The sequence below is a fragment of the Gossypium arboreum genome, chromosome 12 (assembly GCF_025698485.1).
Source record: "Gossypium arboreum isolate Shixiya-1 chromosome 12, ASM2569848v2, whole genome shotgun sequence".
Classification (NCBI taxonomy): domain Eukaryota; kingdom Viridiplantae; phylum Streptophyta; class Magnoliopsida; order Malvales; family Malvaceae; genus Gossypium; species Gossypium arboreum.
Window position 1 is genome coordinate 113,772,684 of NC_069081.1, and position 14,482 is coordinate 113,787,165.

Consider the following 14,482-nt stretch of genomic DNA (forward strand, 5'->3'; position numbering starts at 1 on the left):
TTGTTGGGTGCATGTAATCTAACATGATATTATTACAAAGTTTCTTATGTATTCTCCAGCATGTTTTCTAGTCCATGTTGGCACCAAATTAAAGTGAATATTCCTGTTTATGGGCGTTTTAAAATGAGAATCAAATCCCAAATATTAATTCAATTCATCTATTTTATATATATATATATATACAAAGAAGATCTATTATGATTTAACATGCAGAAATCTTGTCATTTAAAGGATTTGTCCCATCTTCATTCCACATTACCTACTATGTATCCTCTTCTAACTACCTCTTCCATCTAAATTTATAATAAAAAATGAGTTACATTACATTATTTGTCATTAAACTATGGACAATTTTTTATTCTGATCACTTAATTTACGGTTCAGTTATTGAAACTATTCAAAAAATTTTATTTAAATCACTTAACTTTTCAAGATAATTTATTTAAATAACTGAGTTGTTAAGTTTATTTTTTTAAAAAGTTCTGCTAATGAGCTCCAAGTGACATTCGATGACCGGTACACATCGACGAATAGAAAAATATACCTTAGATCTAAGTTGATCTGACAGTTAGTATTAGAGATCGAAGAAAAGAACTGTTTGAATTTTGGTCCATAAATTTGTGACGTTCAAACTATTTTATGAAAAAAAAATTTAAATTATAGAAGATAACGAGAAAAAGAGCTTTCAATTGGAGTAGGTAATGTAAGCAGAAAAAACCATATAAAATCGATTTTAATAATTCAGTGACTTAAATAAAAAAATTTAAATAATTTAATGATCAAATTATAACTTTAAATTTGTGGGTAGATGAATTTCATTTGATGAAAATTCTTGGAATTATGGAACTGAATAATATGAGAAAACCTATTTTTTCTTAAAAGATCAGCTAGTATCCATCATTAAATTGGTGAATTGCATTGTCTCTAGGTGTGTCGGTTCAAGCTAGGAAAGGTCACCAAAGTTCGTAACACATGTAGGAGAGAGATGGGGTGAATGGGAAACAATATATATGTGAAAAATAAAATAGAATAAAATAAATAAAAATAAAGAACACATAAATTTTACGTGGAAACCCTTTCGAGAAAAAACCACGAGAGAGGAGAAGAAAATTCACTATGTCGAAAAATTTTACTCAAATACAAGAGGAATAGACTATGTCTATTTATAGGCTTGCAAAGCCATATTCTAGTAGGATTGAAACACCTTATCCTAATCAATATAAAATAGATGGAGTTTAATAAGGTTTAAAAACCTTATTCTAAAATAAAATAAAAGAAGTCTAGTAAAATATGGATTTTACTTTTATTTTATTTTCCATCGTATTTTATTTAAATAAGAATTTTGGGTCACTTAATTCTAACAATCTCCACCTTGACACAAATTCTCAATGAACAAGTTCTTCATCTCTTCCAAAAAACCCCTTAAGGGTTTAACTTCAACAATGAACACCAACCAAGTCTAAGCAATGCTCAAACTTGGTTATAGGAAGTGACTTAGTCATCATATCTGCAGGATTTTCATGAGTGCTAATTTTGCTCACAACAATATCACCACGAGCAATAATATCACGAACAAAATGATACCGAATATCAATGTGTTTTGTTCTCTCATGAAACATTTGATCTTTTGTAAGAAAGATGGCACTGATTGTCACAAAATACTATGCTGATTTGAAGGTCTTCATTGAGTTCACTAAATAGTCCTTCAACCAAATAGCTTCTTTACAAGCCTCATAATCGCCATGTACTCGGCTTGATTGGTAGACAAAGCGGTGTAGTTTGCAAAGTGGCTTTCCAACTAATTGCACAACCTCCGATTGTAAAGACGTAACTTGTGAGAGATCTTCTTCTATCAAGGTCTCCAGCAAAATCAGCATCAACATACCCTATAACTCCATCTTTAGTTCTTCCAAACTGTAAGCAAACATTAGTAGTGCCTCGTAAGTATCTTAAAATCCATTGAATCGCTTTCCGGTGTTCTTTACCGAGATTCGCCATGTATACGCTAAGCTGACTTGATCGCATATGATAAATCGGACGTGAACAAACCATAGCATACATGAGAGATCCTCTGCACTAGAGTATGGAACATGTGACATGTACTCAATCTCATTATCGATTGAGGAGATAAGGCCGATGAAAGTCTGAAATGGTCGCTAAAGGAGTACTAACGAGCTTAGCACTCTGCATATTGAACACGCAAAGAACTTTCTCAATGTACCCCTTCCGACTTAGGTACAATTTACTTGCTTTTCTATCTCGAGAATCTCCATACCAAGTATCTTCTTTCTTTGGTCCTAAATCTTTCATCTCAAATTCTTCACTTAGTTGGGCTTTAACCTTTCTTATCTCTCTTTTATCTTTTCTTTGCTATCAACATGTCATCAACATAAAGAAGTAGATACACAAAAGAACCATCACTATTTTTCTTAAAGTAGACACAACTGTCAAAACTACTTCTTTTGAAATCATGAGAAGTCATAAAGGAATCAAACCTCTTGTACCCTTGTCTTGGTGATTGTTTCAAACCGTAAAGGGACTTTTTCAAACAAGCAAACATAGTCCTCTTTTTCGAGACTATAAAACCTTCGGTTGTTGCATGTAAATATCTTCCTCAAGTTCTCCATGCAAAATGCGGTTTTACATCTAACTGCTCAAGCTCCAAATCATGCATGGCCACAATACCAAGCAAAGCTCGAATCGAACTATGCTTAACAACCGGAGAGAACACATCTGTGAAGTCCACTCTCGGAATTTGGTGTAACCCTTTGCAACAAGCCTTGCTTTATATCCGGGTTCTTCAACTCCCGAGTCCTTCTTTCTTTTAAACACCCATTTACAACGAACAACCTTTTTACCTTTAGGAAGTTTTACAAGATCCCATATTCATTTTTGTGGAGTGATTCCATCTCCTCTTGCATAGCAAACATCCACTTTTACGAGTCTTCACACTAATCGCCTCAGAATAATTAAATGGCTCTTGATTCGCATCTATATCTTCACCACATTTAAAGCATAAGCAACTAGATCAACCTCGGCATACTTCTTTGGAGGTTTAATTTCTCTTCTTGTCTGTTTTTGGCGATAGAGTATTGCGGTGAAGAAGCAACTCTATTCTCAATTTTTGTCTTGGCTTGAGGAGTTGATTCGTATTAATCGATGCTCCACCGCTTTTGGTTTTCTTTATTGGAAGAGTCTTTAAGAGATAAGTTAGGTAGCATAGCGGTTTCATCAAAACAACATCTCTGCTAATCACAACTTTTCTATTTTCGAGGACACCATAACTTATAGCCTTTTACACCACTTTATAACCAAGAAAACGCATTTAATGGATCTTGGTTCCAATTTTCCATTATCAACATGAGCATACGCAGACACCCAAAAATCTTCAAATCGAATAATTAGCGGGATTACGGACCATACCTCTTGTGGAGTCTTTTTCTCAATGGCAGCGGATGGAGATCGGTTGATCAAAAACATGCATGAGAGGTCGCTTCGCCCAAAATGACTTGGTAAGTTGGCATTTGACAACATACATCGAACCTTCTCCATGATCGTTCTGTTCATTCGTTCGCAACGCCGCTTTTCTTTGTGGAGTATGACGAATCGTCAAGTGTCTCATGATCCTTCGACTTGCACAATCTATTAAACTCATCGTAACGAACTCTAAGCCATTATGCATGCGGAGGTATTTTATCATTTTCCGTCTGTTTTTCAATCATAATTTTCCAAGACTTAAATGTGGAAAACACATCGCTTTTACGCTTGGGAAGAACGCCCAAACTTTTCGGAAAAATCATCAATAAAGGTTAGCATATAATTAGCTCCACCTCTCGAAGGCACTCTGGACGGCCCCACAGATCGAATGGATATACTCCAACGTTTCCTTCGTGTTATGGATTCCTCTAGTGAATCGAACTCTCTTTGCTTCCCAAAAACACGGTGCTCACGAAATTGGTTTGCAAATTCCTTTCCCATTAAGAAGTCCTCTTTTGCTTAATTACGCCATGCCATTCTCACTCATATGCCCTAGGCGCATATGCCAAAGTTTAGTAATATCATCATCGACAAGGAAGAGAAGCGGCAATTGCATCACCGATATGATAGAACCACAGTAAAACATATAACTTGGCAATCTTTCTTTGCCCTTTCATCACAACAAGGACCCTTTGAAATCTTTAAAACCCCACTTTCATTTGTGTATCTGCCCTTTTGAATCAAGAGTACTCAACGAAATTAAATTTCTTTTCAATTCGGAACATGCCGCACGTCACTAAGTGTTCGACAACTCCATCAAACATCTTAACTTTAATTGTTCCAACACTGCGATTTTACATGAAGCATTATTTCCCATCAAAACAACACCTTGAATCTTGTTTCATAAGTTGTAAACCAATCCCGATTGGGACTCATGTGGAAGGTGCACTGAATCAAGTATCCACTCCTCGCTTACTTTAGAATCATTGATGAAGCAACTAGAAGTTCACCATCATTGTAGTCTTCTACAACATCGACTTCACCGAATTTTCGTTGTTTTCCTTTTGATTCATGACCTCCTTTTAATCTTATTTTGTAGCTTATAGCACTCAGTTTAATGTGCCCTTTCTTCTTGCGAAGTTGCAAGTTTTACCTCTGTTTGAAGATTTCGATCTACCCTTAGATTTACCACGAGGATTCCGTTCTGTGTTCTACCACGATCATCATCAACATTAGGTCTTGTCTCCCACGAACAATGAGACCCTCTCCCCGAGAGTTGGGTTTAACCACAAGATGCTTCATCTTATCATACGAGGTTAAAGAATCATAAACCTCATCAAGCGTGAGAGACTCATGGCTATATAAAATCGTGTCTCTAAAGGTTGAATAAGACGGGCAACGAACAAAGAAGAATCAACCCTAGATCTTCCTTATCATCTTGAACCTCCATGGCCTCCAAGTTTGAGAGAATTTCTTTAAACATTTGTTAAGTGTTCGTGTCTGACGCACCTTCCTCCAAACGATGAGCATAAAAGACGCTTCATATGCAACTTGCTTGTTAGAGTTTTCGACATACATATTTGTTCTAGCCTCTTCCATAATGCGTGGCAGTTTTCTCTTTCATCACATCCTGCAAAATTTCGTTGGACAAATGCGAGATGTAATTGTGTTAATGCCTTTCGATCCTTACGCTTCTTCTCTTCATCTGTTAATGTCGAAGGCATCTTATCTATCCTAGCAGGGCATCCTCTAGATCCATCTGCAAGAAGCGCTTGCATCTTAATTTGCCACAATGCAAATCGGTGTTGCGATCCAACAATGAATTTCATACTTCAAAGACGCCATTACCGTGATCGAGATGAATAACCCTAAGCTCGATACCAATTTGTGAAAAATAAAATAGAATAAAATAAATAAAAATAAAGAACACATAAATTTTACGTGGAAACCCTTTCGAGAAAAAAACCACGGGCAGAGGAGAAGAAAATTCACTATGTCGAAAAATTTTTACTCAAATACAAGAGGAATAGACTATGTCTATTTATAGGCTTGCAAAGCCATATTCTAGTAGGATTGAAACACCTTATCCTAATCAATATAAAATAGATGGAGTTTAATAAGGTTTAAAAACCTTATTCTAAAATAAAATAAAAGAAGTCTAGTAAAATATGGATTTTACTTTTATTTTATTTTCCATCGTATTTTATTTAAATAAGAATTTGGGTCACTTAATTCTAACAATATATTGCCCAAATCCTTTTCCTACTTAATTGTTCACCACACGATCGTCATTTTTCTCTTGCTATATGGGTCATTGGACACTGTTGAAGCTCGGGTGGTCGGCAAAGAGGTGCAAACTTGTGAAGAAGCCCACAGATTTAGAGGAGATGATGATGATAAAGTCTGGGATTTAATCAAGACCACAGATTTGATCCAAATGTCAAAGCGGAATTCATGTAAATATTGTTTACATGGTTTGTGTTTCAACTCTGTTGTAGTTGTTGGGGATACTTTTTTCCTCGATGAAAGGACACAACGAAGAATGACTTGTTAAAGTTTGTCTTAAAATTAAACTTTTCTCTCTACTTTTCCACTTTATGGCTTGTTCTAATTGGTAGCTAAATCTTTTTGGGAAGAAAAATGCAGTTTAACTGCTTTAAATCTCTTTCTTAAATACAGATAAAACTTATTTACTCATCAATCATTCACTTACCATGAAAGGGGGCGCAACGTGTATTGGTGCAGAGAGATGGATGGTCAAAATCAAAGGTTGATTACCAGTAAAATCATGTGATTGCTTGCATTGATCATACATAGCTGAAACAGACTTCTTTAGATGAACATGAAGTGGCCTACCATTAGCCAATTGAGCAACAGCAGACAATAAAAAGTGACCACCATTCACCAACTCACACTGAGATCAAAGATGGGTTATCCATTTTATGCTCGTGGAGTGGTCGGTGTAGCTGTCGGCCACCGGAAACTAATAGGTTGGGCCCAATGACATAGACCAATCGGGTTATATAACTCATCTCTAATCAGTGTTCAGGCAAAGTGGGATGCTGATTGTTCAGTACTTAGCCAAGGTCAGTAGGAAAACTTCATTTTGCTTTGCCTAGCACCATTATGAAAGTCTCTTTCAGCATCATTAAAGACATCATTTTATCAACAATTGTTAAGCTTGGATGTAATAATAAAATACATTACACTTTTTTTAAAAAAATTCAAATTTAAATCTTCTAGACAACCACACTAAAACGACAAAGAATACCTTGTTCCATAAAATAACAAAGTATGTGCAGTACTTGCAATCGTGAAGTTACTAGAAGCAGAAGCTGAGATCAACTAATTGATTCAAACAATTATCTTTAAATCGAGTATCAAATTCAAATGAAAGCATGTGCTGAGAAGTAAAATGATGATAAATAGAATTGTTTATTGTCATTCATCACTATGCTTTCTTGTATCTTGACATAATTATTTGGGCAGCTACAAAAATAATGTAAAAAACACAAATTTCCTCCCAAAATCACACAGGATTACAAGCTAACATAATTGTGTATATTCTCTACATAGTGAATAACACAATGTAGCAACTTAGGTATCTTTTTGAGGGTTGTTGATCGGAACTCTTTAGTCCCTCTGTCTGAACCAACTTCATCATCAGTTCGAGATTTTAACCTTTGCTTTTTAGTTTTACCTTGAACTACTTGACCTGTTGATGTTGGTTTATTCAGCACTGGATGTACTGTTTCCTTTGATACCACCAACCCAGTACTGTTTAACTGCAACTAGAATTTTCTCTGGCACAAGGGGACCATCCTCGTGATCATTCATCTTGGTGTCCCATCTCATGCCTCCAGCAATTTTCCTAACCTTGTTTAGGACATCGACATCATCCCGGAATATCACAGCTCCTTCAGGCCGTAAAATGCGATCCATTTCCAGAAGGATGTCTTCAAAGCTACACCTGTATAATCATTTACACATACCATAAAATTGATTAGAAACTATAGATAATGGCATCCCAAGAACGCATTCAGCATACAAAGACTTCCCTATTCCACATAATGCCATTGAAATATAACTCTTCACTTCATAAAAACTACCGTTTATTATTTTTTAATTTTAAAAGGCTTAAATGATGCAGCATGGCTACAGTGGATGTGTATATTGAATTATATGCTGAATGACAACTTTGATTCCTAATGAAACATGGCACATTGGAAAAATATGGATAAGAGACTTACTTATCTTGATACAAGCTAAAGACACCATTAGCATGCATAAGGTCATATGTTCTTGGATACGTAGAGAAACCTTCGCACCTGTCACAAATAAGAAATGAAAATGTCACAAACAGTGCCAGTGGGGTTCGTTTCTGAAGTTTCTAAAGTTATATTCAATGGAAACAGGAGTAACTAAGAAATATGATATGACCAATTATTTCCAATGCCTGAAACTGTCACTAGCTCTGCACGTGCAAAGTGTTCGAGAGTGTCTTACCTAAGCTACGTCCAAGCTTCTCCTTTTGGGATAACAGTATCAATTTGAGAAAGGCCTTAACTGATGTGCATTGAGTTAAACTCTATAGTAATTTATTTAACAACTAACATCACATGTCCAATATCAGGATGGTACCAGTTGTTAATAAATTATGATTGGAGTATATACAAAACAAGTCCTAAAATATATTTCCCCGAAAAAGTGTCTGAGACTTTCCAAGAGAAGTCTCATAATCAGGCTGTCTACTTTCCATTGGTTTCCATACCACAAGAAATAAAATATTTGAGGTAAACCTCCTTAATCTACTTCCCTATGATAACGGCATTGCATTTAGGATGACAAAAAATAAAAGGAAATCCAATAACTACGGATCATAAGAAGAATGATTGAGACATACCAGTCATGATATATTCCAATTAGACCTCTCTCATAGATCACACCTAAGGTGTCCTTGCCAATTGTGGGCACAACATTCATCACCCAAGACTTGGGTGATTCGAGAGCTGCTGCAAATCCTCCAAGACCAGCATTCATGTCCATCACGTTTCTGTATCTTGCAGTACCAATCAATCTATTTATCCTTTTGTAAGCATTTACATGCTTCTTCCAAAGCTTATTGTCCTCTTGGTAAGTTTCAACTGAGACCCCCTCAACAAGTCCTTTGGATATACGAGGAGGGACAGCAAAAAGCCTAGCTGGGAACTTCTTCAGTTCCCCTCCTGCCACTTCACTTGCACTACTTACCTTAGGGAAAGGGGTTATGCATGTTTCCATTTTCTTGTACCTAAAACATGCCAAATAAAAGAGAGTTAAAGTGACAATAGAAAAAGAAAATAACAATAAATTTAGAGATAGATGAGTCAGTGGAAATGAAATGAAACATAATGGTGCGCATGCAGTTAATATACACCCATAACACATTTAACCCAATACAATTTTCTAAGAGATGATAACTTGAAGCAATGAAGAAATAGCAAAACTCTTATTGACTAGCAAATCAATATTAAATAGGAAATGCAAATATAAATAAATGAAACTATCACACAAGTTAACTCACCAAACATCATCTGAACCCCTAGGTTTACACATATTGGCAGAATTCCTGCGGCAGGATTTGTCATTAACTTTTTTCCTAAAAATAGCAATATCTCCCTTCTCATATTTTTTCTCCCAGCAAAGTTGTTCAGCTAACTCTTCAATCTTTTTTTGCTCAGCCTTAAGATCTTCCTTAGTTCGCTTCCAAATTTGGTAGTAGGTCTTCCAATTAATTGGAGGGCCAGACAACACCCAGTATCCACCAGGCCTCAGGACTCTATCAACTTCCATTAAGTACATTCCATCTAAGTAAACAGGCACACGTGTAGAAAGGTTATCAATTTCCTGGTAGTGTTGAAGTTCAACGTTGATTTTAGAGCATTTAATTCCAACCTCTAAACATACTTGATTAATTAATTAATTACGTGTAAGCAAATTTCAACGGCTAACATGTTCATTACTACCACTTACCATTTGCAGTCCATGGTATTAGGCATCGAGAACACTGAGCCATATCAAATGCTCTTGTTGGATATGGAAGATTAATGGATCCAAGAACACCAATTACAGCAGGCACACCTCGCTCCAGTGCAAACTGAACCTGTGCTTCATGATTGTCCCGAGGTGCAAAAGACATAGCCAGAACATTTCTCTTCAGCATGTAGGCACCCCAACTTGCAACCTACATTAAGATTTGTTGTATTAGTGCAGGTGGCTTATATTGAATAAAAATGCCAAAATGGATGCCCTGATGATGATTGTTAGTATAAAGACAAAAAAGAGTTTTGATACAGGCAGGCCGTTTTGAACAAGATACCACTCCAATAGGATAAACATTATATGTGATGACTAAAACATAACAAAAGATGAAAGAATAAATTATAAGAGAAATGGAAATTAATTAGAAAAAATTTACATGATCCTAAACAACAATTCTGTTCCTATGGAGCATAACATCTATGGGGAGGTTTTATTAAGTAAGGAATAAGCCTTTTTTTCTTTTTTAGGTGATGAGAGTACTAAGCGCTGGTTGAATATTCCATGCCTCACTATGGTATATCCAATGACTAAAAACAATGCTCATATAAACTATTTTATGGGATTCAAATAATTAATAAGCTCACAGTTCTAAAATCAGTAACAAAAAATAAACTACATTGTAAAATTACTAAACACCTTCTAACCATTAATCCTAGAACATCCCCCCCCTTGGCACCTGGCACAGAAGTAAACACATGCGTAATGGCATCATTAATTCTGAAAAGGAAAGGTGTATAACAGATTCTTGAAAATCAACTTACTCCACAACCAGTATCCAATGCTGTTCTGACAGAACCGTCTGCTATTGGGATGACAGAGGCAAGCTCATCAATATACGCATCTGCACCTTGAGGGAACATAGTTCCTCCTCCCGGAAATTTGAACACATTTCCTTTGAACTGTACCCAGTTCTGGACAGCCTTCTCAACTGTTAGGCTTTTGTGAGGAACATTAGCATAATGGACATAGTCACGACTCTTTGGCCATTCAAATGGTGTCATATACCCTTTGGGTGCTGGAATGAGACAGTGTAGTTTTTCTTCTTCAGGGGGACAGTGTCTTTCCCGGTAAATCATGTTATCCCTGGGAAACTTCATGGCTCGGTCTTGCTCTTGGCAAGGGGTGTAATCAGTGTATTTTACATCACACGGCTTAAACACCTGAGCTTTTGGTTTGGAAGGCTCAACAATCTCTACATCGTTGTGATGTGTTTCAAAGTTCAAATTTGTGAAGATACTGCAGTCTGCCTGCTTTGTCACTTCCAATGCTATGCTATCTCCTTTGCCGAAACCACTTCGCTGCCATGCTCCCAGAATGTAGAAGAAACAGCACAAACCAATAACAGCAAATATAGATAGTGGGCTCCGTTTTTTGTTGCCCGATGGATTGTGCTTGGATACCATGATTAGAGTGGGAACCCAAATTACGCTGTAATAGAAAGTAAGTACAAGTAATGCAAAGTTAAACGTGTAAGAGAAACTAATTATAGAGTTCCAATTGTGCAAGTATCATTATTAGACACAGTACACTTGCTTCAACCAATAACGACCAAAAAAATGTAGAGCCAAATATGAAAAGGTGGCAGGAGATAAAATATTTTCAAAATCCTATGAGTTCAGATAAATTCTAATCTCAAGCAATGACAGATATAAGCAAAAGTAGTAAATAAAGTAATCAGAATTTCAACTTTGCCACTGATAACTTTTCAAAATAACCAAAACCAACTGAAACAAAGGGTTTCATGTGAAGCTCATCGGCAGCGGTTAGGTATATTCAGAATTGAATGGCCTTAATATATGATCTTTGATATATATAAAGCCAATATATAAGTATGATTCTAATCATTTAGTAACTTTAACAAAGAGAGCAGTGAAACCTAATCTCAAGACTTAACTATACAATCAAAGGTTTTTTTCTTTTTTTTTTTCTTTTAAAGCTCTTAGACTTGCCTACTGTACTTCCAACAAGCTAAAAGTTCTCTTACACTTACCGATCTACTAATGAACAGTAAAAAATGTTCAGTTGTTTATAAATTTCCATAACATAGACCCTCAGAAATCAACTAAACAACAGGCATTTTCATCTAACCGATCTTAACAAATTCACCTTTATCTTTCAGCTGAAAACACAGACAGAAAAAAGAAAACAGAAGATAGAGTTAACGACACCGATCCATTCATTAAAAGAAACAACATTTGATAGGTCTACGCAGAACAAACAATGAAAAAGGCAATAAAAGTAGAACAAAAACTTAAAAAGCTTAGAACTTTGAAGTAAAAAAGAAGAAATTTGGATCAAAGAAAAATACCCAGAAGAAAAGAAGAAAGAAAGAACTCCAAAGCAGAGCCCTTTTGGCTGAGTATGTGAATCTAGATCTCTGAAATACAAAATGAGTGGAGACTATTATAGTGAGAGAGTGTAAGGATTAATAGAAGACGTTGGCTTTACAGTGAAGGGAGTCTTTCCTTTCCCTACCCCCTAAAAAAACAAAGGTCAAATTAAGATCTAAATTATGACTTATTTTAAATATCGTATAATAATCATATTTTAACCCTAACATATTCAATTACATTGGCAAATATGAAGAAAAATTAGATAAACAGTTTGGATCATAATAGTTGTAAATCTTTCCTTATGCCTTGACCATATAAGTTAAGTTAGTATAAGCACACAAGTCGGTGGAGGCCAGTACATGTTGTATTTATATCTATTTATTATGATACTATATTTTTATTTTACCAAATTTAAGTCTGATATGCATATATTTATTCCTTGCCGACACTAAAAGAGTACAAGATGTATGCATACACAAAAAGTACAGAATTTGTGATTTATAATCTGTGGATTGAGATCTAGATTGAAACATGAATACACAAACATTTTCCTCAGATTTTTGTTCAACTAAAAAATTTATTAGGCAGCTTTGGATTGGACCCACTTTTGTCACTATGACCGACAGCTGATAATCATTAAAAATGGAAACGGTGCTTGGTGCACATGGCCGCATTGGTGACCACTTTGTCTTGGGAATCTCTACTGAAACTAAGAAACTTTACTGAGTTTGGTTCGATCATGTTTCAAGTAATTTGCTTCTTCTCTTTCAGTTGAAACTGAAATATAGATGACTGTTTTTAAATTTAAAAATAGTGAATAGGATAAATTAAGTTAATTATTTAATTTTGATAGATAGATTTTATTTCAGTTAATTTTTTTAAGTTATTGATTAGGATAAACTCTTAAGAATTTTTTAGATAAATTTTATTCCAGTTTAATTAAAATTAAACTCTAGTGATAAGAATAGAAAGATAATTACTCTTTTACTGATTAGGTTTCTTTGATGGAGTTTTAACTCTAATCAATTTTCTAATGAAAGAAATAATTTGAAATTTCTAAAATATAGGCATTTTCTTGATCAAGGATGGTTGAAGATAAGCTTTAAGTTATTTTGCGTCTGTTCAATTTTTACAGTATGTTACCTGTTTGATCTCAGGCTCGTGCTATGAGTGCCAGCATGGTGTTTGATGATTTGTCACGCCGAGAAATGAGAAAACCGAGTTTATGAGATTCTGATCTTTGCATTTGAAGATGACGGGTGGAATGAAACATTCACCGAGATTCTTAAATTTAAAAAAAAAAAAGAGGCAACGCGCATAAGAATAATGATGTATTTTCTCATTAGCTAAAATTGCAATAATCACTAAAGAAGAGTCTAATGTGAACACTCGACATGCTTGCAATCGATTTTTCATCGTCAAAAGACGACACGAAACTGGGGAGCGTCGGATCCCTTGGCGGACAGAATCTCCCAGCGGCAAGGCTCGAGCTTGTCGGACACGGGGCAGAATCCGGCTAACGTAACCTTATCTGCAGTAGCGGCTACGGACCCGAACTCGAATACCGTAACACTCTCGGATCGGGGAATTTCAACTGCGCCGTTCATGCCCGGAACGGGTTTCGGGGTCTCATCGGACTTGGGTGCTGTTTGGGAGGTTTGGAATCACCTCTGAACCAAGATAGAAGACCCATGACCGTGCTGTGCGTGCTTTTCGATGGCCTGTAGGGAATTTTGGAGGACGCGAGGATTTTATTACAAGATGAAATTGGAAACTCCGTAAAACGCAGCGTTCTATTCTAACATCATCTTCTTATTTATTTTCATTATGTTTTTGTGCATCATAAAACAGCAAATATGCTTTTATTAAATTTGTGTGATTAAATATTTATTTCCATGTTTTATATGGATGAAATAATAATAAATTTAAAAAGTTGTGTCATTAAAATTTATTTTGATGGTTTTATATGAATCGCATAATAATAATAATAAATTTAAAGTGGTAATTATAATGATCATTTTTATAATGATCTTGTCAACTCAAGATAATGGAAATATGATAGGTTACATGAGAAGTCACCACCACTTGCTATAAATTGGGTGGTTCTTGAATTAACTCTTTGATCAAGTAGGATGTATCTCGTCAAAAAAAGCTGGAAGATACTATTATTCGTTCCTTAGGTATTTTATTTAATTTAGAAGATGATACTTTAGATAATTAAATTTCAGACGGGTTAAATTATTTCGTACATTGATTTATAATGAATGATAATGCATTTTATCACAGGCATCATTTTTATGCATCTCATAATGATAATCTGATAGTAGATCCATCACATTAACGCTACTTGACAAGACAATAAAAGAAGTGTCAACTCTCTAATATTATAGCCCACATCCTGTCACCTTACTCTCAGCCTATCTCCACCACCATTATCTTTATGCTCAATATCTTTCGACTTTTTGTCTAGATAGAGTGAGTCAAAATCCATCAACTCCACTACTCCTCTCATTACATCTTCTGTAAGATTTTAACCCAATTATATGATTAAAAGTTTATCATTATAAATTGAAAATCTGTTAGGGTTACAA

General features: G+C 35.3%; 1 protein-coding gene, 1 long non-coding RNA gene and 1 pseudogene across 2 annotated transcripts; 1 reads left to right on the forward strand and 2 right to left on the reverse strand.

Annotated features, from left to right (window-relative positions):
* Positions 1 to 6,826: 6,826 nt before the first annotated feature.
* On the reverse strand, positions 6,827 to 12,246 carry LOC108479279 (probable methyltransferase PMT14). The gene is made up of 7 exons (XM_017781778.2): positions 11,867 to 12,246; positions 10,320 to 10,986; positions 9,490 to 9,700; positions 9,041 to 9,323; positions 8,381 to 8,767; positions 7,728 to 7,805; positions 6,827 to 7,447 (listed from the first exon to the last, which is right to left on the reverse strand). Exons 2-7 carry the CDS (start codon positions 10,959 to 10,961, stop codon positions 7,207 to 7,209), a joined length of 1,842 nt encoding a protein of 613 aa, XP_017637267.1. The 5' UTR covers positions 10,962 to 10,986; positions 11,867 to 12,246; the 3' UTR covers positions 6,827 to 7,206.
* A 260-nt stretch (positions 12,247 to 12,506) lies between these two features.
* LOC128285293 (uncharacterized) lies at positions 12,507 to 13,181 on the forward strand. The gene is made up of 2 exons (XR_008275768.1): positions 12,507 to 12,639; positions 13,049 to 13,181. It is a non-coding gene; the product is annotated as an uncharacterized LOC128285293 (long non-coding RNA).
* A 28-nt stretch (positions 13,182 to 13,209) lies between these two features.
* LOC108479280 (uncharacterized) lies at positions 13,210 to 13,676 on the reverse strand (annotated as a pseudogene).
* Positions 13,677 to 14,482: the final 806 nt, after the last annotated feature.

Bases quoted from the DNA above. Each gene is read 5' to 3' on its own strand.
- LOC108479279 (XM_017781778.2), bottom strand. From the start codon at position 10,961: ATGGTATCCAAGCACAATCCATCGGGCAACAAAAAACGGAGCCCACTA. The intron at 9,701-10,319 runs GTAAGTTGATTT...ATCTTAATGTAG, and splicing joins CATTGGATACTGGTTGTGGA to GTTGCAAGTTGGGGTGCCTA. The intron at 8,768-9,040 runs GTGAGTTAACTT...GGCATGTTTTAG, and splicing joins AGGGGTTCAGATGATGTTTG to GTACAAGAAAATGGAAACAT.